Source organism: Molothrus ater, chromosome 24, assembly GCF_012460135.2.
Source record: "Molothrus ater isolate BHLD 08-10-18 breed brown headed cowbird chromosome 24, BPBGC_Mater_1.1, whole genome shotgun sequence".
Classification (NCBI taxonomy): Eukaryota; Metazoa; Chordata; class Aves; order Passeriformes; family Icteridae; genus Molothrus; species Molothrus ater.
This window is the reverse complement of record NC_050501.2, coordinates 1,867,820-1,893,764: the sequence shown is the minus strand read 5'-3', so window position 1 is coordinate 1,893,764 and position 25,945 is coordinate 1,867,820. Positions and strand designations below refer to the sequence as shown.

The following is a 25,945-nucleotide window of genomic DNA, read 5'->3' as shown; positions in this document are numbered from 1 at the left end:
GGATCTCCCCTCTTTTAGTTTAAAACCATCACCCCTTCTCTCAGAGCTGCCTCTGGAACACTGGCAGAGCTGCCAGCGTTTGCTGCCAGCTGAGCTTCTTGGGATCCCTGTCAGTGCAGGGGGTTCCTGAGAGCCCAGAACGAGGTTATTTTATATTTATTTATTTATTTATTCATTTTCACTGTGCTTTCCTAAAGCAGGATTGCATCCTTACAGCTGCTGAGTGCAGGGATGCTTCCAGTGAGAGGCAGCATCAGCTCCAGCACACCCAGCAGTGGGTCCCCACCACCACCCTCATGGGGTGCTCTGTGCAAATCAAGGGTTCAGACCCTACATTTTACCTTTTCCTCTTTCTCTCTCGGTGCTTCCCATAGTTTCCTAACGTACATCATGGAGAGATATGTGGCTAAACAGAAATGGATTAATTAGTGATGAGGTTATGACTAAATCCCTGCACAGGACTCCCAAGAAGAGGAAGCAACAGAAACTGAAATCAAATTTCAATTAAGATGGGGTTGGAGATAAAATGTGAGGATCCACTGGAGGGCACATTTCTTTGTAGGATTATGGGGAATAATTCCCTGATTCTGTGAGCTGGATCTCTGAGGAGACAGCAGAGCAAAGCAGCAAAAGAGAACAGGAAAGAGAAAAAGGAAGAGCCACCAAAGGTAGTGTGTGCTGGGTCAGCAGTGACAAGCCCCAACACTGCTAAATGTCACTTATCCACAGGAAGCTGTGGCTAAATCACTTCAGGGATGCTGGGAAACCCCAAACAAATATTTCAGTGGTGCAACAATCACCATGGGGAGAGACTGCCCTAAGCAAGGGCCAGTGGGAAGGGAGATGGTTGTGGTGGGACTTGGCAGCGAGCCTGACACTGGAACTGAGCTAAGATCATCTTCAAGCTCTGTTTGGGACCTGATAAACCCTTCTCTGGTCTTTCTGTCTCTTGTGGCCTTACCAGGAATGTTAATTTTGCAATGAAAGCCCAGCTGTCCATCGTGCTGATAAAGGGGAATTTTTTCCATTTAGGTTTTTGCTGGTGCTTTGGAGGCACACAGGGAAGTAACAGTGGTGGCTCTGGGTGCAGAAAAAGAGCAGGAAAACGAAGCCAAAAAGGTAAATGTGACTAAAGGAGCTGAAAGATGGGAATGGCAGACAAGCAGGGCTTAAAACATTGTCTCCTACTGTGGGTTTGGGAGCTGAGGGGATTTGCTCCAAGCAGAGGCAGTGGGAAGTTATCCTGGCAGAAGAGCTGAAGGATGAGGGTTTCCAGAGCCCTGGGATTCACCACAAGAAGTGGATTGACAGGAGAGGGAAACAGCATTAAAAGAAGGCAAGGCTTGGTCCTAAAGTAAAGGAGAGTCTCTGAGAAGGTGAGACAAAGACTCAGAGTGGAAAGGAGCAGGAAGGAGGCCCCACAGGACAGAAGGTTAGCATGGGCATGGGAGAAAGGTCTGGAGAAGCCCTGGCTCAGCATCTGGGGTGGCAGGGGTTCTGGAAAGGCCTCTCTCTCTCCCCAGTGCAGCCCCTGAGGGCTGGAGCCTCTCCCCACAGCGAGGGGGTCTCACGTTCCTCAGCACAACTGAGAGCAGAGCCAGGCACTCCAGCAGGAATGGGAAATATTCCCCCAAACCCCCATCAGTCTGCCTGCAGCCCTGGGAGGAACAGGAAAATTCCCTTTACCCACAGGATTGGATTTGTCCAGCAGAGAGATTAAATCATGTTCTGGACCCAGTGGGAAACCCCTCTGTGTGCTGAAGAGAGGAGAGATGAAATGAGAGCTGTCCAAACAATCATTTCTCAGCATCTCATCCAGCAGAGCTGGCTGTGGGTGGACACAGGGCTCAGCCAGGGCTGGCTCAGGTCACTGGGAAATGGTCACAGCTCCAACCCAGCCAGGGAAACCTCAGGGATGGGAATGAAATTCCCAGGAGCAAAAAGGCTCTTAGTGACAATTAATCATTAAGAGTTTGTCCTTGATGATTGTCCCAGCAGGACTGGCTGGCTCAGGAGTGGGAATAACCCCTTGGAGAAGGGATAACTTTATTTCTCTCCAACTGAGAAGGGCAGGACCCAAATGGGTGCAAAACCCACTGCTGTCCCCTGTCCCTGTTCTCAGGGTCACTTGTGACAGTGACAGTTCTCAGGGTCACTTCTGCACCACAGCCTTCACCAAAAACCGTGTCAGAGACCACCCTGTGGGGACCAGAGGGCAGCAGGGCACTGGACTTACCAGCTTGGACTCGTAGAGCTGTAAGTTTTTGCCAAAGAACCTGTGAGGTAGAGGCATCGAAGAGAATATCCCGGGCTGGGCTTGATATGAGCTTGGAACTTTGTCCTCTGCTGATTTGCTCGTGCCAGGCAAGTCCTCTTTGCCAGGGGGTGGATACCTGGCCAGCTCCAAGCAGCCTGGAGACAAGACTTTCTTCAAGGAGAAGTACCTCAGGGATGCCATCTCTCTGCTGGGCGACGAGTGCCTGGCAGGGGCCACTTCTCCATCAGGGGGGAGGGCTGTCCTCGGGGACAGCTCCCTCCGGGGGGACAGGTGCCTGCTGGGCGACAGCTCGAGCCTTGGGGACACGCATCTCAGGGGAGAGGCCTCCCTCCTGGGAGAGAGGCGCTGGCAGGGGGACAGCCCCCTCCCTGGGGACAGGCACCTCAGGGAGGACAGCTCTGCCGTGGGGGAGAAGCGTTTGGGGGACGTTTCGTTTTTGGTCAGTAAGTGCTTCCTCGCCAGCACTGCTCTGCTGCTGCTGCTGCTGCTGCTGCCACCCCCTCTGCCACACTCCTGGCTCGGGGACCACCTTTTCCTCGGGGAGGTGTCTTTGGAGGTCGACAGGTCCATGGCCAAGGACATCTGTGGCCTGGTGACAGATTCTCTCTCAGCAGGAGCCAAGCGCTCGGTGGAGGTCAGAGCTGGTCTGTGGAGGCTCAGGAAGCTGTGGCACACAGCAATGTCACTGCTGTCTGCTGACCACTTGCTCTCCAGCCCTGAGGAGGAGGAGGAGGAGGCCTGCTGGCCTTCCCCTGCTTTCGGGGTGCTGGAGGCAGCTTCTTGAGCTGGGGATGTTTGGGTGCCTTCCTCTGGAGAGGACGGGGAGCCCCCTGAGGAGGGCAGCAGGAGGGTGCCGGCTTTGCCTTCCGGAAGCTTCGGCGCTGGCTCGTCTTGGCTCTCCTCTTCCTCCTCATCTTCCTCGTCCTCGTTGTCGTCGTCGTCGTCAGATTCCTCGAGGTCTGAAAACTGGTGCTCCTCGATGGGCTCAGATCCCTCCCGCCCCTCAGAGTCCTGGAAAAGGTCTTCACTGGTTCCTGGAGGCAAACACAGAACAGAGAGTAGAAAACCTTCAGGGGCTATTTCTGTGCTATATCTGCTCATAGAATACATGTAAAGGGCTATTTTTGAGTTAAATTTGCACACAGAACACATATAATGGGCTATTTTTGAGTTAAATCTGCTCACCAAACACATGTAAAGGGCTGTTTTTGTGTTAAATCTGTTCACCAAACACCTGTAATGGGCTATTTTTGTTTTAAATCTGCACACCAAACACATGTGAGGGGCTATTTTATGTTAAATCTGCACACCAAACACATGTGAGGGCTATTTTTGTGTTAAATCTGCTCACTAAACACATGTAATGGCTATTTTTGTGTTAAATCTGCTCACTAAACACATGTAAAGGCTGTTTTTGTGTTAAATCTGCACACCAAACACATATAATGGGCTATTTTTGAGTTAAATCTGCTCACCAAACACATGTAAAGGGCTATTTTTATGTTAAATCTGCTCACCAAACACATATAAGGGGCAATTTTTGTGTTAAATCTGCACACCAAACACATGTAACGGGCTATTTTTGAGTTAAATCTGCTCATAGAATACATGTAAGGGTCTATTTCTGTGTTAAATCTGCTCATCAAACACATGTAAGGGGCTATTTTTGTGTCAAATCTCCTCACAGAACACATGTGAGGGCTATTTTTGTGTTAAATCTGCTCACAGAACACATGTGAGGGGGTATTTCTGTGCTAAATCTGCACAGCAAACACATGTTCAGGGTCTATTTTTGTGTTAAATTTCCTCACAGAACACATGTGAGGGGCTATTTTTGTGTTAGACCTGCTCACAGAATGCATGTAAGGGGCTATTTTTGTGTAAAATCTGCTCACCAAACACATGTTCAGGGTCTATTTCTGTGCTAAATCTGCTCACAAGCTCTAAGGGCAGAGAGGATCTGGCTGCTCCTGGGTCTGATCATCTCCTGCTTTGAGCTGCAGCCCTGCCATCTCTACTGCTGCTGATCCCAGCAGATCCCAGTCAATCCCACTCTACCCCAGTTCCAGTTGCAGCTCTGGCAGCACACACAGCCCTCAGTCCCCGCTGGGCACCTGCCATACTCTTTATTTGCTCTAAAATGCAAAAAAAACCCCATCCTTTACTAGGTGAAAATGGCATCACCTTCAGTGGGGTTTGATGATTATTTGTTACAATAGTGACTCCAGAATATCCACAGCTGCCACCAGCTTCATGTGTTGGGCCTTTTCCTGCCCAGATTTCATGACAGATAAACACCAGCAAGGCAGAACTTTTGCTAAAAATCCAACAGGGTGGAAGGAACCTCTGGATTTCCCTGGGTAGGATAAATTCCAGCTGTGGTTTGAGGGCAGAGGGTTTGGGGCTCTGTAAATCAGAGCTTGTAGGCAGTGAGGAGGATAAAAAAGCAAATTCTACAGGATTTTAAATATTTCTGCAGGTTAAAACACATCTCCATGCTGCCTGAAGGGCCAGCAGGAGCTTTCTGAGCTGGGTACCTATTGGATTTTCAGGATGCCCTGTGGCAGGAGGAATGATGAATCTGACTCCATGTTCTCAGAAGGCTAATTCATTATTTTATGATACTATATTATATTAAAGAATACACAGCACCAAGTCCCCATGATGGACTAAAACTCTAATTTGGTTTATTTGGAATGGCAGGGCCTGCAGGAAGCACTTGGCATTCCCACTCCCGTGGATTTTCCCATGGCTGTTATCCAGCCAAGAGTCTGCCTGGAGCTGGGAACAGAAAGGAGCAGCTCACCCCAGTTCCAAACATCCCTGGGGCACAGCCATCCCTGCAGCTCCCCTATTGGATTTGTGGGGTGTCCCGAGGAAGGGAGGAATGATGAATCTGACTCCATGTTCTCAGAAGGCTCATTCATTATTTTATGATACTATATTATATTAAAGAATGTTATACTAAACTATACTAAAGAATACAGAAAGGATAGAGAAAGGACTTTTGCTAAAAATCCAACAGGGTGGAAGGAACCTCTGTGGATTTCCCTAGGTAGGATAAATTCCAGCTGTGGTTTGAGGGCAGAGGGTTTGGGGCTCTGTAAATCAGACCTTGTAGGCAGCGAGGAGGATAAAAAAGCAAATTCTACAGGTTTTAAATATTTCTGCAGGTTAAAACACATCTCCATGCTGCCTGAAGGGCCAGCAGGAGCTTTCTGAGCTGGGTACCTATTGGATTTTCAGGGTGCCCTGTGGCAGGAGGAATGATGAATCTGACTCCATGTTCTCAGAAGGCTAATTCATTATTTTATGATACTATATTATATTAAAGAATGCTGTACTAAACTGTACTAAAGAATACAGAAAGGATATTTAGAGAAGGCTAAAAAAGATAATAATGAAAACTCGTGACTCTCTCCAGAATCTTGACACAGCTTGGCCCTGATTGGCCAAAGAGTGAAAACAACTCACAGTAAAAACTAATAAAAACAATCACCTGTGGGTAAACACTCTCCAAACACATTCCACATGAGCAAACACAGGAGAATCAAATCAGATAATTATTGTTTTCCTTTTCTCTGAGGCTTCTCAGCTTCCCAGGAGAAAAATCCTGGTGAAGGGATTTTTCCAGAAAATGTGAATGTGACAGGTACTGAGCTGTCAATGCTCAAAGGAAAATCTGCTCCTCCTCTGGCAGGAGTGCAGAGCTGCTGGCAGCAGTGACAGCAGTGACAGCAGTGACAGGGCCGCCGGGGACAGCCACTGGATGTCACTGCAGCCCAGCAGAACGGCACTGCCAGGGGCCTGCCCTGGGAATGCCACCCGGGCCCAGCCAGGGGCCAGAGCTGCTGGGACACCTCAGGATGCGGACTGCCAGCAGAGCACGGAGATGCTGGGACACCTGTGGGTGACAACTGTGTGGACACCTGAGTGACATCTGTGTGACACCTGTGTGACACCTGTGTGTGACCCCTATGTGATACCTGACACCTGTGTGTGACACCTGTGTAATACCTGTGTGTGACATCTGTGTGACACCTGTGTGTGACCCCTATGTGATACTGACACCTGTGTGTGACCCCTGTGTGTGACCACTATGTGATACCTGACACCTGTGTGTGACACCTGTGTAATACCTGTGTGTGACACCTGAGTGACATCTGTGTGACCCCTGTGTGTGACCCCTATGTGATACCTGACCCTGTATGTGACCCCTGTGTGTGACACCTGTGTGTGACCACTATGTGATACCTGACACCTGTGTGTGACACCTGTGTGTGACTGTCACTGTCATATTTTCTGGAAAAATCCCCTTGCCCAGGATTTTTCTCCTGGGAAGCTGAGAAGCCTCAGAGAAAAGGAAAACAATTCTTCTCTCATTTGCTTCTCCTGTGCTGTGCTCAGTGGAATGTGTTTGGAGATTGTTCACCCACAGGTGATTGTTCCATTGGATTCTGCTGGGAGTTGTTTTCACTCTTTGGCCAATCAGGGCCAGGTTGTGTCAGGACTTGGGAGAGAGTCAGGAGTTTCATTATTATCTTTTTAACATTCTCTAAGTATCCTTTCTGTATTCTTTAGTATGGTTTAGTATAGTATTCTTTAATATAATACAGTATCATAAAATAATAAATTGGCCTTCTGAGAACATGGAGTCAGATTCATCATTCCTTCCTGCTATGGGGGACCCTTAAAATACCACAAGTGACACCTCTGTGACCCCTGTGTGACACCTGTGGGTGACACCTCTATGTGACCCCTGTCTGTGACACCTTTATGTGACAAATGTGCGTGACATTTGTGTGCCCTGACGAAGGAAGGAATGATGAATCTGACTCCATGTTCTCAGAAGGCTGATTTTTTATTTTATGATACTATATTCTATTAAAGAATACTAAACTATACTAAAGAATACAGAAAGGATCCTTACAGAAGGCTCAAAAAGCAAAAATGAAACTCGTGACTCTCTCCAGAGCCCTGACACAGCTTGGCCCTGATTGGCCAAAGAGTGAAAACAACTCCCAGCAGAATCCAATGGAACAATCACCTGTGGGTAACAATCTCCAAACACATTCCACTGAGCACAGCACAGGAGAAGCAAATGAGAGAAGAATTGTTTTCCTTTTCCCTGAGGCTTCTCAGTTTCCCAGGAGAAAAACCCTGGGTGAAGGGATTTGTTCAGAAGATGTGAATGCCACACTCTCCCTGGAGAGGGATTCTGGATTGTGAAATCCTCCACGGTGATGGGGCTGCTGAGCCTGGGCTGTTTGCAAAGCCCCAGGGGAACTGAGCTCAGAACAAATATTATTCCAAACTCCCAGCTGCAGGCTGAGCTGAGCAGATTTCCTGCTTGGAACAGGAATGCATTTCACTGGCAGAGCTGGGAGCCAGCCCTGACTCTGCCTGTGGGGCTGGGGACAGGCAGGAGCTGTGCCTGGCCATGGTGCTCTCCTTTCCTTGCCCCAGCTGGGATAGAGGAATCCCTGTCACTGGAAATGCCAAACTTGCCCCAGTCAGGGGTCAGGAGTGAAGGGAAAGTGAAGCCAGCCCCAAAGTGAGGAGCTGATTGCATTTGCCACCACAAATTCCAGCGAGGGGAACACCCCAGAGAGTCCTGGGACAGCCCCAGGGAATTGCTTTGGCACCCTGACACGATCCCTGCAGGCAGGGACAGAGCTCAGACCTGAGCCAGGCTTCCCAAATTCATCCTGCTGAGCTCATGGGGAGAGAAAGGGCAGGGCTATAACAGATATTTTTGTTTATGTTTGGGAGAAATGATAAGGAGGATTTTATTTTATTAGAAGGTTAACTATTATATTATATATATATTATATTATATTATATTATATTATATTATATATATTATATTACATATCATATTATATATCATATTATATATCATATATATATCATATATATCATATTATATCTTATTATATCATACCATATTCTATCTTATTATATTATATCTTATTATATGTTATCATATTATGTGAATTTGTTAAGTATTTAATTGCACAACTCTACAGTAATTTGTGACTGTTAGTTTATAGTTTTGATACATACATACTTGGATTTAATTGGTTAGGGAATTAAAACACTTATGTTAGAATTTAATTATTGATTTTTTTTAGGCAAACAATTTTTTACAATGTATTTTACTTGTGAACAAACACAGGCTGCAGCAAATGAGATAAGAATTGAGAATAAAAGTATTGAGAATTGAGAACAAAAAGTACTGAGTATTGAGAACAAAAGTAAAAACATCTCTCATTGAGATAAGAATTATCTCAATAAAAATTAAGATAATTTTTCCTTTCTCTGAGGTTCAGAGGATGTGAATCCCAGGAATGTTTTGGGAAGCTGTGTTTTGCTTTTCTCTGTGAAATGTGGTGACACAGGGCAGGGAGGGATGGAGGAAGGAAGGAGAGAGGGAATTAGTGGGAATGTGTCCTGCTGACAGCTTTGTCTGAGGCTGCCTCTCACTCATTCCATGTGTGTTATTTATTCTCCCCAGCTGGTACCAGCCCACCGAGCCCAGCCCAGGCAGGAGTGAGGATTTATACTCCAATCTCCTTTTATAGTAACACCCATTGCTTTCTGCTGCCCCTTAAATAGAAATACAAACAATCAAGTGAAATACAACTCCTGTTTAAAATAATCCAGGGAGTTTTAGGAACTGCTGCTCCCTCCCTGCCTGCCCCCAGAGGAAAGCACAGCAACCTTCCTGTGCTGCTTTGTGTCACATGGAAATTGGAGCCTATTTTATTATTATTATTATTTAATTAAAGCAGCTCATTTTGTTCTTGTTCTGGGTCTCTGTGAGGAAGAGAGAGGACACAGGGGAGGGCTCTTTGCAGCCCCTCACCCTGAGAGCAGGGGCTGTGATCACAGCTGGGATCTCGAATTTCTCACGCACCTTTCTGCCATTCCTGGGTTATTTTCTCATCCATCCGAGCAGCCCCAACCATCAGAGGCCAAAATCCCATTTTCTGCCTATCTCCTTGGCTGCTGTGTTTAACACTGACATTTGTGAGCAACGGGCCTCTGCTCATGGAGCAGAATATTCCCATGGCCAGCAGAATATTCCCTGGTTTTACCAGGTGGGAGAGAAACTGGGAGGAAGGAAAGGAAACCTCTCCTGACCCCATCCCTGCCAAGGGAACCTCTGTGCACCCCCTGAACAAACCCACAGGGCTCTGCAGCGATGGGAATGGGAGTGGGAATGGTGGGAATGGTGGGAAAGGGGAAATGAGAAATAGGAAATGGGAAATGGGAACAGGAAAAGGGAAAGGGGAAATGGGAAACTGGGAATGGGAAATGGGAACAGGAAAAGGGAAAGGGGAAATGGGAAACTGGGAATGGGAAATGGGAGACTCCCCTGTGTGACACTTTGGGGACTTCCTATAATTCCAAACTGGCCCCAGTGCTGACACCGGGTCCAGAGAGCCCAGGGCAGCTCTGCCTCAGAGAGACCTCCCAGGGCTGGGGGGGACAACAGCCCTGCAGCCTCGGGCAGGGGGGACAATGGATTCACTGATGTCACACTGACAATGTGTCACTGCTGCTCTGTGACACTGCCCATGAGTGACACGGCCCCTGTGACACTGCTGCTGTGTGACCTGCCTGTGTGTGACACTGCCCAGGAGTGACACAGCCACTGTGTCACTGCTGCTGTGTGACACTGCTCTGTGTGTGTGACACTGCCTGTGTGACACTGCCCATGTGTGACACTGTGTGTGACACTGCTGCTGTGTGACACTGCCCCTGTGTGACACTGCCCATGAGTGACACTGCCCCTGTGACACTGCTGCTGTGTGACACTGTTGTGTGTGACACCGCCCTGTGTGACAGTCTGTGTGACACTGTCCATGTGTGACACTGCCCATGTGTGACACTGCCCCTCTATGTCACTGCTGCTGTGTGACACTGCCCATGTGTGACACTGCCCAGGAGTGACACTGCCCCTGTGACACTCTGCCCTCCCTGTGTGACACTGCTGCTGTGTGACACTGTTGTGTGTGACACTGTCCGTGTGTGACACTGCTCTGTGTGTGACACTGCCCCTGTGTGTGACACTGCCCATGAGTGACACTGCCCCTGTGACACTGCTGCTCTGCAACACTGCTGCTGTGTGTCTCTGTCCATATGTGACACCGCCCGTGTGTGTGACACTGCTGCTGTGTGTGACACTTCCCATGTGTGACTCTTCCCATGTGTGACACTGCCCATGTGTGTGACACTGCCCATGTGTGTGACACTGTCTGTGTGTGACACTGCCCCTGTGTCACTGCCCCTGGCCCCTCCAGAGCGTGGCAGCCACCCCCTGTGACACCAGCAGGACCCTCCTCCTGCCACCCCTCCCCGTGTGTTGGGGGCCCTGCCGAGCCCATCCCTGCAGCAGCACAGCCTGCAGGCAGGCACAGAACCAGAGCCTCAAAATAAAATCATCAAAACACCAAAAATCAAATGTCCTACTGTGTCACCAACCCCAGCCAGGGCACCCAGGGCACCCAGCTGTGACCCTGCCCTGGTCACAGCTCTCAGCAGGAGCCTGGGGGGCACAAAGTGCTCCCCATGTGTGGCAGGGTGGCTCCTGCCCCTCTCTCATACCCCAGCAGCTCTGCACAGCAAAGGTTGGGTTGGTTTTACCTTCCTCGGCTTCCAGATCCACCAGTGAAGATACCAACACGCCCAGCTCCTGACATTTTTTGCTGTGGGCCTTTGACTTCATGTGTTTAGTCAGATTCCCTGAAAAGAAGCAGAAAATCAATTTTACTCAAATATGGCCCCTTTTCCCTCCTTCTTTTTCCCCATTTTTAATTTTATTTTCTCTTTTTCTTCAGATTTTTTCTTTTTTTTCCCTTTTTTTTTCCCCTTTGCACGCTCAGCAGTCACAAGTCAAAACCCTCCCTGAACCAGCCAAAGGTCCCTGGCTGTCCCCAAGCCTTGCCCACTGCAAACTCCCGGTGACACGAGGCCAGGTGCCCCTTCCCTCCTTTTGCTGCTGCCCCAGGGTGCAGGACGAGGTGCAGGCAGGGTGTGGGACCTTCCAGGGCTTGTGCAGCCTGGAAAAACTGCTGGGGCTGGGGGAAGAGATGGCCTGGGCTGCTTTCAGCTGTGAGGCTGCAGCAAATTAAAAATGGGAGGAAAGCAGGGATGGGAAATACATCCCAGTGTGCCATCATCATCATCATCCCCATCATCATCCTCATCCTCCAGCCTCATCCCAACAGCCCCACCTGCCTGGAGGGGAGAACATCCTCAGCACCACAGGGCAGAGCAGTTCTGCCCTGGAAATGTTCCAAAACCACTTGGGGATGTGGCACTTGGGGATGTGGCACTTGGGGATGTGGGACTTTTCCAGCTTGAATGGTTTTATGAGGGTGCAGCAAAGAAAAAATGGGAGGAAAGCAGGGATGGGAAACACATCCCAGTGTGTCATCATCATCATCATCATCCTCATCCTCATCCTCCAGCCTCATCCCAACAGCCCCACCTGCCTGGAGGGGAGAACATCCTCAGCGCCACAGGGCAGAGCGGTTCTACCCTGGAAATGTTCCAAAACCAAGTGGATGTGGCACTTGGGGACATGGGGCAGTGGTGGTGGCCTTGGCAGTGCTGGGGAAGGGTTGGGCTGGATGATCCTGGAGGGCTTTTCCAGCTTTAATGATTTTATGAATTTACAATAAACTGAGGGTTGGAGCTGCTGACAAGAGGAGAAAACCCTGCATTCCTATTTTTCCCCAAAAAGAATGGCTCAGCTGCTCTGGAAACATTCCAAAAACACGTGGATGTGGCACTTGGGGACGTGGGGCAGTGGTGGTGGCCTTGGCAGTGCTGGGGAAGGGTTGGGCTGGATGATCCTGGAGGGCTTTTCCAGCTTTAATGGTTTTATGAGGGTGCAGCAAACTAAAAATGGGAGGAAAGCAGGGATGGGAAACACATCCCAATGTGGCATCATCATCATCATCATCATCCTCCAACCTCATCCCAACAGCCCCACCTGCCTGGAGGGGATACCACATGGCAGAGTGGATCCACCCTGGAAATGTTCCAAAAACAACTGGATGTGGCACTTGGGGATGTGGGGCGTTTGCAGCTTTAATGATTTTATAATTCTATGATAAAATGAGGATTTGAGCTGCCAGGCAAAGGGGAAATCCCTGCATTCCCATTTTCGCCCAAAAGAACAGCTCAGGTGCTCTGGAAATGTTCCAAAACCAAGTGGATGTGGCACCTGGGGACATGGGGCTTTTCCAGCTTTAATGATTTTATGAATTTACAATAAAATGAGGGTTTGAGCAGCCAACAAGAGGGAAAACTCTACATTCCCACTTTCCCCCCCCCACAAAAAAAATGGCTCAGGTGCTCTGAAAACATTCTAAAAACACATGGATGTGGCACCTGGGGATGTTGGGGTTTTCGAGCTTTAATGATTTTATAAATTTACAATAAAATGAAGGTTTGAGCAGCCAGCAAGAGGAAAAACCCTACATTGCCATTTTCCCCAAAAAGAAGGGCTCAGGTGCTCTGGAAAGCACCAAAGGGCTGGGCCAGCTCAGCTCCTTGAGCAGGAGGAGCCTTGGACACCCTCTGGAACTCAGAAATTCCCAATGAGGCTTCCCCAGGGCCAGGATGGGATGTGGGGTCACTGGGGCTGCTCTGGGATAGCTCAGAGGGCACCTCGCTAATTCTGCCTCCCAAATTACAGGCAGGTTAATTAGAGACTAATTAACCTCAGTTACAGGCCAGGGAAATGCTGAACAAAGGGGAGCATTGGCTGGAGGGGATGGAGCAGGCAGGAAAATGAAGGGTGGGAGAATTAAAGCAAAAATGTCCCATTTTCCCTTTTCCTCCTACAGCTCTTCCTAAAACCCCCAACTGGGATTGGGAGGGACCTAAAGTCCATCCAGTCCCATGGGCAGGGACACCTCCCACTGTCTCAGGCTGCTCCAAGCTCCATCCTGGCTTTGGACACTTCCAGGGATTTATGGGATGGTGAGGAGGAAGCTGGGCCCTGCTGAAGGAGTGCTTGAATTTCCCATCCCCTGCTGTGCCCTCAGCCTTGCTGGCACTGACACCTGAGGGCACTGAGGAGCACCAGGCTTGGTTTTCTCATCAAACAATTAAAAAAAAACAGAGGAAAACCAGAATTCTCCTACTTTATTACAACCTTCAGGGAGGACTGAGGTGCTGCAGTGCAAAGTCCCAGGCTGGGGGAGCACAGGGGGCCCCTCTGAGCCTCTCCTCCTGCTGCTCTGGATATCAGGGATAAAAAAGCCACTATTCACTGGAGCAGAGCATTACCCGTGGTGCCACAACCACCCAGCTGCCACCTTGATTTCTCCTGAGCCCATGAATTATTTATTTCAGCCCATTTTATACAAAATGGAGCAGCTCCAGCAGGAAACACCACGAGAGACAAAGGCTGACTCTATATCCCTGTGTGTCTGGCACCCAACCTGGACGTGGATTCAGGGCATGTTTAATAATTTGAATGCAGCAAAACAGCTCCAAATAAGAGAGATTTATTCTATTTAAGCCTCGTGTTTAACTGCCCCGAGCCCCCTGGTCAGGACACTCAGGTGTGAGGATGAGCTCAGCTCCCTGCTCCAAACCAGAGCCCCTTTCCCCACCCCAAAGCAGGAGTTTTGTCATGGCCCCAAACCCACCCCATGAGCCAGGAGTGTGTTCTCACAGACACCTCTGCTCCCAGTGAATCACCAGGATTGGTGAAAAAAAAAAAAAAAGAAAAAATGAAAATGCAAACTGAAAAAAAAAACCATCCCCATGCACAGTCCCAGCTGTGGCCTCACAGCTGGAATTTCATTTTGGAAATGAGCAGCAGCAAGAGCAGCCCAGACCGAGTCAGTGGCTGCAAACCCCCCGTGCTGCTGCCTGTCCAGCCAGCTCTGCCCCACCCCTGCTCAGCCAAAACCCTGCCTGGAGCCCCTCCAAGGGCAGCAAACACAACCCCAGCAGTGCCTGCTGTGAGCAGGGGCTTTGTGGGGACCCAGCTCAGTGGGGAGGGGACATCCCCAGCGTTCTGCTGCCCCCAAAACAGCCCAGAAATCCTCTGTGCCACCAACAGCCCTGGGAACAGCAGCAGGGAGACGCAGACCCGAGGGAGCAGCAGGAATTCCTGAGGAGAGGGAGCTGCTCAGTGCCAGGCTTTGCTCTCAGGTCCTCAGGGCCACTCTGAGGCCACCGTGGCCACCTCAGGTGTCCAAAAGCCACCTCAGGTGTCCAAAGACCACCGTGGCCACCTGAGATGTCCCAAGGCCACTGTGGCCACCTCAGGGGCCCAAAGGCCACCGTGGCCACCTCAGGTGTCCAAAAGCCACCATGGCCACCTCAGGTGTCCCAAGGCCACTGTGGCCACCTCAGGTGTCCAAGCCACCTTGGCCACCTCAGGTGTCCCAAAGACCACCTTGGCCCCTCAGGTGTCCAAAAGCCACTGTGGCCACCTCAGGTGTCCCAAGGCCACCTTGGCCCCCTCAGGTGTCCAAAGACCACCTTGGCCACCTCAGGTGTCCAAAAGCCACCTTGGCCACCTCAGGTGTCCCAAGGCCACCTTGGCCACGTCAGGTGTCCCAAGGCCACCTTGGCCATCTCAGGTGTCCAAAAGCCACCATGGCCATTTCAGGTGTTCAAAAGCCACCTTGGCCACCTCAAGTGTCCCAGGGACACCTGGCTGGCCAGCTGTGTGTCCCTGTGCAGCTGCAGGACCTGCAGGGCACCCAGAGCCCTCCTGCCCCTCTGCTGGGGCTCAGCAGCTGCTGGGTTTGCCAAGATGTGCCAGGAGCCACCAGTGTCACCTGCTGTTCTGTTTTCTGTCCCTGGCCAGGCCAGCGTGTGGCTGCTGCCTTCCTTTCCCAACCCCCAGTGCCAACAAATTCACCCCAAACCCCAAAGCACCAACTCATCCCAAGCTTTGTTTCCTTCCCCTCCAGCTCCTTTTCCCTCTGCTCTGTCTCTCCCTTCCTCCCTCCTCCCCCAGGTAAAGCTGCTGGCCAAGATCCTCCTGCAGAGCTCAGGGTGCAAATTTTGTTGGAGAAATCCCAAGAAAAGAGGGATGCTGCATCCTTTTAGGGAAGGGAGGCTCAGCAGGACAGATCCTCATCTGCCCCCTCTGCATCGTTTTAAGGAAATTAAAAGCTGGAGGCTCCTTTCCCTGGGCTGAGAAGCTGAGTGATCATCCTGGGAGCAATCTGCAGGACAAGGATATTTATCTGATCAGGGCTCTTCTTCCAGTTTGTGTTTTTTTAGAGCCCTTAATTAACGCTGGCAGGATTAAACGCTCGGCAGATTTCCAGTAAAACCAACACCACTTTGCTAAGTGAGAGCTGGATTTAATCCTACCAGGGAAGACTCACAGCTACTTGTAGCCTTGCAGAGCTCTGGCTCCCAAGTTAAAAAAAAAAAAAAAAGGAGAAAAAAAAAAATAAAAAAGAAAAACCACACAGCATTGCTTCCTTGGAAACCATGGAAAAACATCTTTGAGGGAGCAAGAGAGAGCAGCAGGGAGCTGGATTTAAATAGCAGAGGAATTTCACTGAACCCTAAGCAGGTAAGTGCTCCTTATTGGGGATTGTTTACCAAAAAAAGCTCCCAGATTTGCAATCAACTGGCTATATTTAAAAAATCCCTCAGGAATTCCTGGGAATGCTGAGCCCCCAGGAGGAGCAGGGGCAGTGTGAGCACAGCTCCCATTACGCCTGCCCAGAACTATGAGCTCCAGCTGCCTCAGCTCTGCCCATGCTGGGAGCTCTTAGTGGGACTTAGAGCAGCTTAAATGCCTGTGTTGTTTGGAGAAAGCTGAGACTGGGGCCTTCCAAAAGCACCTAAAGCAGCTTAATAGGGACTAGAAGTTATTTCCCAGTTAAATTTCATGAGGGAAATTGATTCTTTTTTTCTTGTTGGAAGAGCCATTATCGTCTTTTTAAGGAATTAAAGCAGAATTTAGGGAGCTGAAGCATTGAGATTCCTGGGAAAATGATTCTGTCTGTGCTGGGGATGATCCTTTCTATTTCTGCTGTTAAATCTGATCAATTGAGCAACAACCAAAAAGAAAAACCCTAAAAAACCAACAAATGAGCGAGTGCAGGAGGCAGCACTGTGACACAAAGAGCCAGAGCTTCACAGGATGAACAATTGTCACATTCCTCCTTGGAAAGCACTTGCAGGAGAGCAGCAGCTCCTCTGGGAGGAGGAGACAGCCATGGAGCCAGGCTGGAGAGGAGAAGGCTCCAGGGAGAGCTCAGAGCCCTTGCAGGGCCTGAAGGGGCTCCAGGAGAGCTGCAGAGGGACTGGGGCCAAGGATGGAGGGACAGGAGGCAGGGAATGGCTGCCAGTGGCAGAGGGCAGGGCTGGATGGGATCTTGGGAATTGGGAATTGTTCCCTGGCAGGGTGGGCAGGGGCTGGGCTGGAATTGCCAGAGCAGCTGTGGCTGCCCCTGGAGCCCTGGCAGTGCCCAAGGCCAGGCTGGGCATTGGGGCTGGCAGCACCTGGCACAGTGGGAGGTGGCCCTGGGCTGCAATGAGCTGGCATTGAAGATCCCTTCCCACCCAAACCACTCTGGCATTCCCATTCCTCAATCCAGGATGGAAACCAGCACCAAAAACCATTGCAGCAAATGGAGAAAGGAAAGGAAAGAATGATTTCCTGCATGGTTCCAGGTGCCCCCAGTGCCATTTGCCACAGGGGGTTTGTAGCCTGGCAAGGCCTGGTTGGAGAGGTTTGGGCTGTGCCAGGGTGCCCAGAGCAGCTGTGGCTGCCCCTGGAGCCCTGGCAGTGCCCCAGGCCAGGTTTGGAGCTCCGGGCACAGTGGGAGGTGGCCCTGGGGTGGCACTGGGTGGGATTTAAGTTCCTTCCAGCCCAAATCATTCTGGGATTCTTTGATTTTGCTGGGGGATGCCCTCACACAGAGAACCAGCCATAACTGATACTCTGTGTGCCAAATAAATCTTGAACCAGGTTTTATGTGGGATTTAAATAATGCACAGGCCTTGATTTAGGCCTCGGTGTGGAGCTGATGTCCCCAGGTGAGACTTTGTGAGGAGGAAAGCTTTCATTTACAGAATTCATTGGGCAGAGGAGTTCAATCTTTTAGAAAATCGATTATTATCTTTTATCCTTATTGACATATAGATTAAAGGAGTGAATTTGCACATGCAGCCTGCCTGGATCCACCCAGGCCATAAAACATCAGCCACCTCCTGGATCAAACCTTTCCAGCCAAAAGCTGATATTCCAGAAAGGTACCCAGGATTTGCAGATTTCCAAATGAGCAGAATTCCCAGTGGGGCTGAGACTTTAATGGCTGCACTGGCTCCAGAAAACACCAGTGAATATTTCCCTGGAGGTCACCAATCCTTTGCTCCCAGCCCTGATTCCTGGATTTTTTCCCTTTCTCTGGAGAGTTCCAGAGCCCTTTTGCTCAGTGTTTCATCTCCTGGCTGCTCCACTGGGACATTTTCTGCTCTTGCCTCACATCCCATGGGATGTCCAGGCAGGAAATCCCTGGGGATAACTCTGTCCCCATCCCAGGGGATGTTTGTGACATGCCCAGGAGCACAGGGACAGCACCCAGGGATGCTCAGCCCATCCCTGTGCCCTGCTCTCCCAGCAGGGAATTCTGCCTGTTGTGCTTTCCAGAGGAGACTGAGGCTGCTGGAGCTGCAATAACAACAAACTGTGCAGCCCTTTAAGGGCTGGGGGGAATGCATTTAATGCGTTGAATTTAATATATTCCATATATTCACATGTGCAGTGCCCTCAGTGCTGGCAGGGGCTGATTTAAGGAACTGAAAATGAATTTATTGAAGGCTCTGGCTGAGCAGTCTGGAGGCTGGGAAGGGTGAGTGGCACAGAGTGTGAAATGGGGGATCTCCAGCCAGCAGTGTCCTTTCCTCAGCTCCCTTTAAATTAAACTGGAGCTCCTCATCCCCTGACCTCAGAGCTGTTCCAAACATTTTATCCAGAATTTCTGAGGGCACTGGAAGCAATCAGGACCCTGTGAGAGGCTGATGTGGGTCTGAAGGAGGAGGAAAATAACTGGAAAGTAATAATAATAATAATAACTGGGAAAGGGAATTAATGTGCCAGCACTGCCCCTCATCCCAGCAGCAGTGAGAGAGGGGAAGGGAAAAGCTCTTCCCAACCTTCCTGAAAGGGAAACCAGCTTTTTCTTGTTTCCTTCCTGCCCAGAAAACAATGCAGAAGCTGCTGAGCCTCCTTTAAAGACCCTTTTGGAGGCCACAGGCACAAAGCTCCGCCGCAGGGGAGGGAGAGACACCTCATTAAAGAGGCACCTTTAGATCTGCTCCAGAAACACCAAATCAAACAAATCTCTGCAAACCAAATTTCCAAGGCTGTTGTTCCCATCAGCAAAACAAGCACAGACACCAAAAAAAACCCAGAATTAATCTCATGGATTTGCTTTAAAATAATAAAAAAATAAAATTTCCCTGCAGTTCTCTAAGCCAAAGGAACAGCTTTGCTTCCAGTGACAGAAAGGCACAAAAAGCAGCAAATTAATGAATAAGGGGAAATATTTATAGCATTTTCTGTTGCAAAAGTTTTCCCAGTACTTGGAACACAGACATGTATTTTCTAGAGGGGGAAGGGTGGGGGGTGAGGTACATTTTAACCAGATAAAGCTCCTCATTAAAAATAATAATAATAATAACAATAAAATCCCATTTAACTGCTTCCAGCCTACTGGAGAGTTTAGAGCATTAGATCATGCTGGAGAGATCTACCCCAGCCAAAACGAAGCCAGCTCCACAGACCTCCCCCTGGAGCTGATGCTGAAGGCTAAAATTAACTCTGGAAAGCTGATTTCTAAAAAAGTTCCGTGTTTGTGCAGGAGGGAGAGCTGCAGCTCCTGCATTCTGCGTGCCCGGGGCTGCCAACCCCACCCAGCCCAGGGAGGAGCCAAAATGAGACAAACCCCACCGAAAATGAGCTGGGAACAGCAGCTCTGCAGCTCTGCAAAGCCCCCGCTCCTCTGGGTCACTTGGTATGAGCAGAGTTTGAAATTGCTTTTAAAAATCACTGGCACGGGCATGAAGAAAAAAAAAAAAAAAAAAAGGATTTTCTTCCTGCCCTTCCTGGTGATTTTTAAAGTGATCTCAAACTCTGGTTGGTGATGACTCTCTGTCACCAGCTGATGCTTTTGTCAACACACACAGAGCTTTTTCCCACTTTTCCAGATCTCCCAAACGGCTTTTCTCCCATTTTTGGGCAGTCTGAGCACACCCCAGGCTCTGCCCTTCTCCCTTCTCAGCTCTTCCAGATCTCCTTGTGCCCCTCAAAGAGCTTTTGTCCCATTTCTGAGCACTCTGAGCACAGCCCAGAACTCTTCCCTTCACCCTTCCCAGCTCTTCCAGAGCTCCTTGTGCCCCCCAAACATTTTGCCTCCCGTTCCTGGGCAGTCTGAGCACACCCAAGGCTCTGTCCTTCACCCCTCCCAGCTCTTGCAGATCTCCTTGTGCCCCCCAACCAGCTTTTGTCCCATTTCTGGGCACTCTGAGCACACCCCAGGCTCTGCCCTCCACCCTCCCAGCCAAGAACCATTCTCATGCAATTCCAAGTCACCACCATGCAAGCATTTCTCCATAAATCCCCCGATCCAGGGGAGTTCTGCCCATTCCATGCCCCCATGGGCAAACAGGTGCTTTGCCACTGGAATCCCAGCAGAGTGTGGATGATTTTTGTTCCATGGAAGGAAGGAAGGAAGGAAGGAAGCATTTCCATGCTCCCTTGGCCATGCCAAGCAGAAGAAGGGAAGGGTCTGTTTGCCATGTGCAGCCAGAGCTGACAGATCGTGGCCTTCAAGGGAGCAGAGATGAAGAGCAAAGCAGCCAGAGAGGTGGTGGAGAGGATGGTTTGATGCCATCACCCCGGGCAAAAGCCCTACAGAAGCATGGTGGGAGTGAGGTGAGGTGATGGGAGAGGCTGAGCGGGCTCAGCTCCCCAAGGGAACCTCGGAACGAAGTCAAAGCAAGAGGGGACGAGAAAGGAAATGAATCAGAAACAGCTCCAGGATGGGAGGGAGAGGAAGAACCGACGCTGGGATGTGCAGCATGAGAATCTGGCCTCAGACCCGTGCCACTTCCCCTTCTGCCCCAGTGCAAGTGACCCCCAGCACGTTGGCAGCCAGAAATCCCCGCCAGCCTTCCAGCAAAGCCACCAGCTCCAGGCACTGCCCCCCTGAGTCACTTCCTTGTCCTGCTCTGTCCCCCTAGGCCAGCACAGGTGCCACAGAGCACACAGCATGCTGTGCCCTGCCCACAGCCATGCTGTGCCACTGCCTGGGTGACACCAGCTCCTCCTGGGCACTGAGCCCCCCCAGCTGTGCCACCCTCTGAGACTGATGGAGCTACAGACAACAATGGGTGTTTTGGGACTCCCTGAGCTGGGAGGGACCCACAGGGGTCACCCAGTCCAGCTCCTGCATGGGACAGTGTTCCAGATTGCAATGCAGGATGTTTTCTATTACCATCTGTATGGCAGATTATCTTTTGTCAAGTGGGCAGTTTGCCTTATCTCTCTCTTTGAGTGACCACAATCACTCCTCCCTGGGAGGGGACACCTGCTGATAACAGCTCTGGAATGTCCCCGCATGGCTGATAAGAACTACAGCATCCCATTGGCAGATGGGAGCCCAGGGGGAGGAGCCAAGCATTCCTACCCGGATAGAATCTGGAGATTCTGGAACACCAGCACGGCTTCTGCACTGGATTGCCCAGAGGAACAGCAGCTGCCTCTTGCCCTGGATCTGCAGAGGCAGAGACTGCACCTTTCTCCAGGATCCCTGCTCCAGCAGAACCAGCCCTGGCACTGCAGGAGGGCTGAGCCACAATTCCAATGGTTCTGCTGCCACCAGCCTGACCCACAGGTGTCAGGCTGGGTTCTGACTCTGGCACTGTTGCTTTAGTTCACTGCATTGTTCATTTTATCCTTTCATTTTTTTCTTTCCTAGTAAAGAACTGATATTTCCTGCTCTCATCTTTCTTCTGCCTGAGAGCCCCTTAATTTAAAATTTACAGCAATTCAGAGGGGTGGGGAGGGGTTTACATTCTCCATTTCAGGGGAGGCTCCTGCCTTCCTTAGCAGACTCCTGTCTTTCCAAACCAAGACAGACAGCCCCCAAAACCCCTAAATGTGCCCAAAAGCATTGTCCAAAGGCTCCCTGAGCTCTGCCAAGCTGTATGCAAGAACCCGAGCCCCACACTTGTTGCTGCTTTATCCCAAGACTTGCTGCCACCAGACCTTTGTCCAACCCACGCTGCCAGACCCCTACAAGAAGTTAAAGGCACCTCTGGCCCATTTGGAAGGTCCCATTCCCCGTTTCTCATGGAATGAAGTTCTATTTTGCCTGTGGTTTGCAGGCTCCTGCCTGCTCTCACTGACACCCTCGCTGAGGCCATGGCAGAGCACACCTGGTGGCATTGATGGCTCGATGTCCTGGGATGAAAACCTTTAGGGAAAAGGTCCTTTGATGTGATGCAGAGAATGTGGAAGCCACATGCAACTGCAGAGGATGAGAATGGGCAGAGCAGCAGGAGAGGCCCCCCAGAGCCTGGATCCAGGGGCTCAGCCTGGAGCTCCTGGGCTGGTTTTGCTCAGAAAGCCCTGCCAGAGAAGCTGCATTTCAGGACTTTCCCCTTGGACAAGCACAAGGAGGATGGCAGGGATGCTCTTCTGGAAACACCAACCAATTTCCAACTCCCTCATCCCCCTCCCTCCAACTGGGGGGGCTTTGCCAGCCCCTGGCAATGCCTTCCCTCTCCCTTTGTGGGTGCCCCCAGCAGGCTGGCAGTGCCAGCACCCTGAGCAGAGGAGCTGGCAGCTGGCTGTGGCTTACCTTTGGTTTTAAAAGCAAAGTTACAGTACTTGCAGACGTACGGCCTGACGTCTGTGTGCGTGCGAATGTGTTTCTTCAGCATGCTGGGTTTCTTGCAGCGAATTCCACACTCCTCACAAACATACTTCCCTCTTCCACGGCCTCGCACATACACATACTCTTCGTTTGATTTGTACCTATGAGCAACAGGTGGCGTGATAAAGGGAAAAAAAAAAAAAAGAAAAAAAAAAAAAAAGAAGATTCCCACCTCAACAGAAGAAGTCACAACTTTGCTGGGTTAGTTCAGAGTGTTATTGACACCACAGGTCTTGGTTGCTGTTTGGTAGCTCTGGGGAATTAGGCTAAATGTGAATTAGCACCCAAAGCTCGTGCCCAGGTGCTTCCAGACACATCCAGGATGGTCTCATGTCCTGAATCTGCTGCTCTGTGACCACCAAGAGCCCAAAGCTGAGCTGGGACACGGGGACACCCCACTGTGCTGCTGTGCCCCATCCTCAACCACAAACTGAGGCACCCAGGCCAGGCTGGACAGGGTTTGGCCCAGGCCAGGCTGTACAGAGTTTGGGCCAGTCTGGAGAGAGTTTGTCCTGGGCCATGCTGGACAAGTTTTGGCCCAGGCAGACTGGACAGAGTCATGGGGACACCCCAGTGTGCTGGTGTGCCCCATCCTCAAACAAAAACTGAGGCACCCAGGCCAGGCTGGACAGAGTTTGGACCAGGCAAAGCTGGACAGGGTTTGGCCCAGGGCAGGATGGACAGGGTTGTCCAGGACAGGCTGGACAGAGTTTGTTCCAGGCCAGGCTGGACAGAGTTTGTCCTGGGCCAGGCTGGACAGAGTTTGGCCCAGAGCAGGATGGACAGGGTTTATCCCAGGACAGGCTGGACAGGGTTTGTCCCAGGCCAGGCTGGACAGGGTTTGTCCCAGGCCAGGCTGGAGAGGGTTTGGCCTAGGCCAGGCTGGACAGAGTTTATCCCAGGACAGGCTGGACAGAGTTTGGCCTAGGCCAGGCTGGACAGAGTTTGGCCCAGGCCAGGCTGGACAGGTTTATCCCAGGACAGGCTGGACAGAGTTTATCCCAGGACAGGCTGGACAGGGTTTGGCCTAGGCCAGGCTGGACAGGGTTTATCCCAGGCCAGGCTGGACAGGGTTTGTCCCAGGCCAGGCTGGACAGGGTTGTCCCAGGCCAGGCTGGACAGGGTTTGTCCCAGGCCAGCCCAGCTGCCTCTCAGTCCCTGCCACTTCAAACATGCCCAGGCTGCCTCTGCAGGTGCTGGCACAACTCATCCCAGGCAAAGCTCCTGGGACCTCCCACCCTCCAGGCTGCCACCTGAGATGTCACCAGTGCCACAAACCCCCTGTGAGCCCCGCACAGCCTGAATGACACACCCAGAATGGACACAATGAGAAGAAAACATCCTTATTTCTAATAAATGAATGGTGCTACCACTAGATGTAAACACTGCAGACTCCAGGCTCTTTTATCTTTGGCACAGGATCACGATTTAGGTTTACCCTAAAAGAGAATGAGGTTGGTCATCCTTCCTTCCCATTACAGATTTGATTTTCTGTCCAGGCATGAGTGCATGGGGAAGGCTGCAGGATGGGGGGGTTGAAAAACCCTTATAAGACTGAGACAAATCTTCCAGCCTCCTGCTGCTCAGCAAATGAAGGCTGCAATTTCCTGTACTTGCAGCACAAGAAGAATAAGGTAACACCAAATTGCTCCCCTCAGATCTTAAAGAGGCCAAATTTTTAAAGCATGGCACTTCTTGCAAGTCATTTTTCTACCCAGGAGGAATTAAGTCTGGTCTTCAGATATCTCCAAACATCCACCCTGGAAAAATCAGGCTGTCTAAAGCCTCTTAATAGGAGATCCAAAGGCATCCAACACCATCAGTCAGGTTTTAGTGTCTTCCCAGTGAAGCCTATCCAAACCAGAAGGGTGAGAAAACAGCAGCCAGACTGAGGAGAAACTTGAACAGAAACAGCTGCACTGCAATAGATTGAGCACTTCAGTAAGTGAATATATGATAAATACTAAAACTTATGTATTTATAATGTAAAAAAAAAGAAAAAAACAAAAAAAACAAGGCTCATTTAAAAATGAGTTTAAAAACCACACAAAGACCAGCCCAGAATTGAGAGGATGGGAATGGCACAGCCTGCACAGGATGCACCCATGGAAACCCCTCCCAGCTGCCTGTAGGGTGGGGTTGGAAGTGGGTGAGTCCCACTGCAGGGACCCTGGATCTCCCCCACACTTTATTCCTTTCCCTCAGGAAGAGCCCAGGCAGTTCCAGCTCTACAGGGGTGTCTGGGGGAGCTGAAATTCAGGCTGATCCTGCTGGCTGCAGGCAGTGAGCTGGGACTGAGCCCTTCCCAGTCCTGGCTGAGCCCCTTGGATCTGTTCAGAGCTGTGGGAGGTGCTCAGAGGAGCATGAGCTGCTCCTGAGATGCTCAGAGGGGATTGAGCTGCTCCTGAGATGCTCAGAGAGGATTGAGCTGCTCCTGAGATGCTCAGAGGAGCCTGAGCTGCTCCTGAGTGCTCAGAGGAGTATGAGCTGCTCCTGAGATGCTCAGAGGAGCCTGAGCTGCTCCTGAGATGCTCAGAGAGATTGAGCTGCTCCTGAGATGCTCAGAGGGGATTGAGCTCCTCCTGAACTTCAGGGGTGAGGTCACGGTTCAGTTTTGGACACAGATTAGAGGAAAGAGAGGAAAATTGGTGTTCAGACAGCCCAGTCTGCAGCAGAGCACAAACCAGCTTTGGTGTCCAACAAGGTTAAAAGTGTTTTGGGAAGTACAGGTTGTGGTGTGTGTCCTTCAGCATCAGCAGGAGTTCTCTGGGTCCTCACCAGGGGCTCAAATACTTCATTTTTTCTGCTGGGACTGAAGTCACAGCAATGCCACCCCATTGTGCCATTCCCAACCACCCAAACCCCAAAAAACTCTGAAAAAACCCAACATCAACACCCATCATGACAAGGTTCTCATTATCTGGCCAGAGGGGACTGAGCTGGTGTCTGGAGGCTCCCCCAGTGCCCCAGTCTCCATCCCAGTATGCCCAGTTATCACCATTAACCCCAAAGGATTCCAGGGCTCAGGTTTTTAGGGATGGTTCCTGTCCCTTCTTTGTTCAGGCAGTGTTAAAGATTCAGGAGGAGCAAAAGGAATCAGGAATCCTGATTTTTTCTGCTCAGGTTTGTACTGCAGGCTTCCTCCTCTGCCTGTCAGTGTGCTGGGACCCACCTGGCCATTTCAAACCTGGAAGTGCTCCTTTATCAGCCTTGGACTTGCACTGCCCTTAATTCCAGCCTGCCATGGCAATGTTTGTGTGGCTCATTAAAGCCATCAGGCCGCATTAAAACAGCCCTGTGCTTGAATCTGGAATCAGGCACTGCGCTTCATCTGACACCCTGCCAGCGCCAGCACAGATATTCCCCCACAGCTCCCTGAAACCATGAAGAAAACAGGCAGGGAGAGGGGAGAGGGAGGAAAAGCAAGTTCCAAAGGGGAAGGAGACAGCAGGAGGTGACAGTGCCATAACCCAGAGAAGGCTCTGCAGATGCCATTTGCCTGCACTGAGGGCTGCAAGAGATTTATGGACATAATTCCTTCAGTGTGATCCCATCTCCCTGCTCCTGTGCCCATCTGATTTGCATCAGGAAGATAAATCAGGCACAGCTTGTCACTACAGGCCACAAAATAACACGATGTGGACATGCAGCTCTCTCAAGGTAAAAAGGAGGGAAGTTTAATTTCTGACTTTAACATTTATAGCTCAGATAAGAG

At 50.5% G+C, this 25,945-nt stretch overlaps 1 protein-coding gene across 1 annotated transcript in view; it reads right to left on the bottom strand.

The window, feature by feature from the left end:
• LOC118695364 (transcription factor HIVEP3-like) overlaps window positions 1-25,945 on the bottom strand; it is a 278,612-nt gene that overhangs the window by 6,389 nt on the left and 246,278 nt on the right. Inside the window, 3 exon segments of the mRNA XM_036396877.2 lie at window positions 2,237-3,312; window positions 10,931-11,029; window positions 22,156-22,331. Coding sequence (XP_036252770.1) covers window positions 2,237-3,312; window positions 10,931-11,029; window positions 22,156-22,331 — 1,351 coding nt within the window.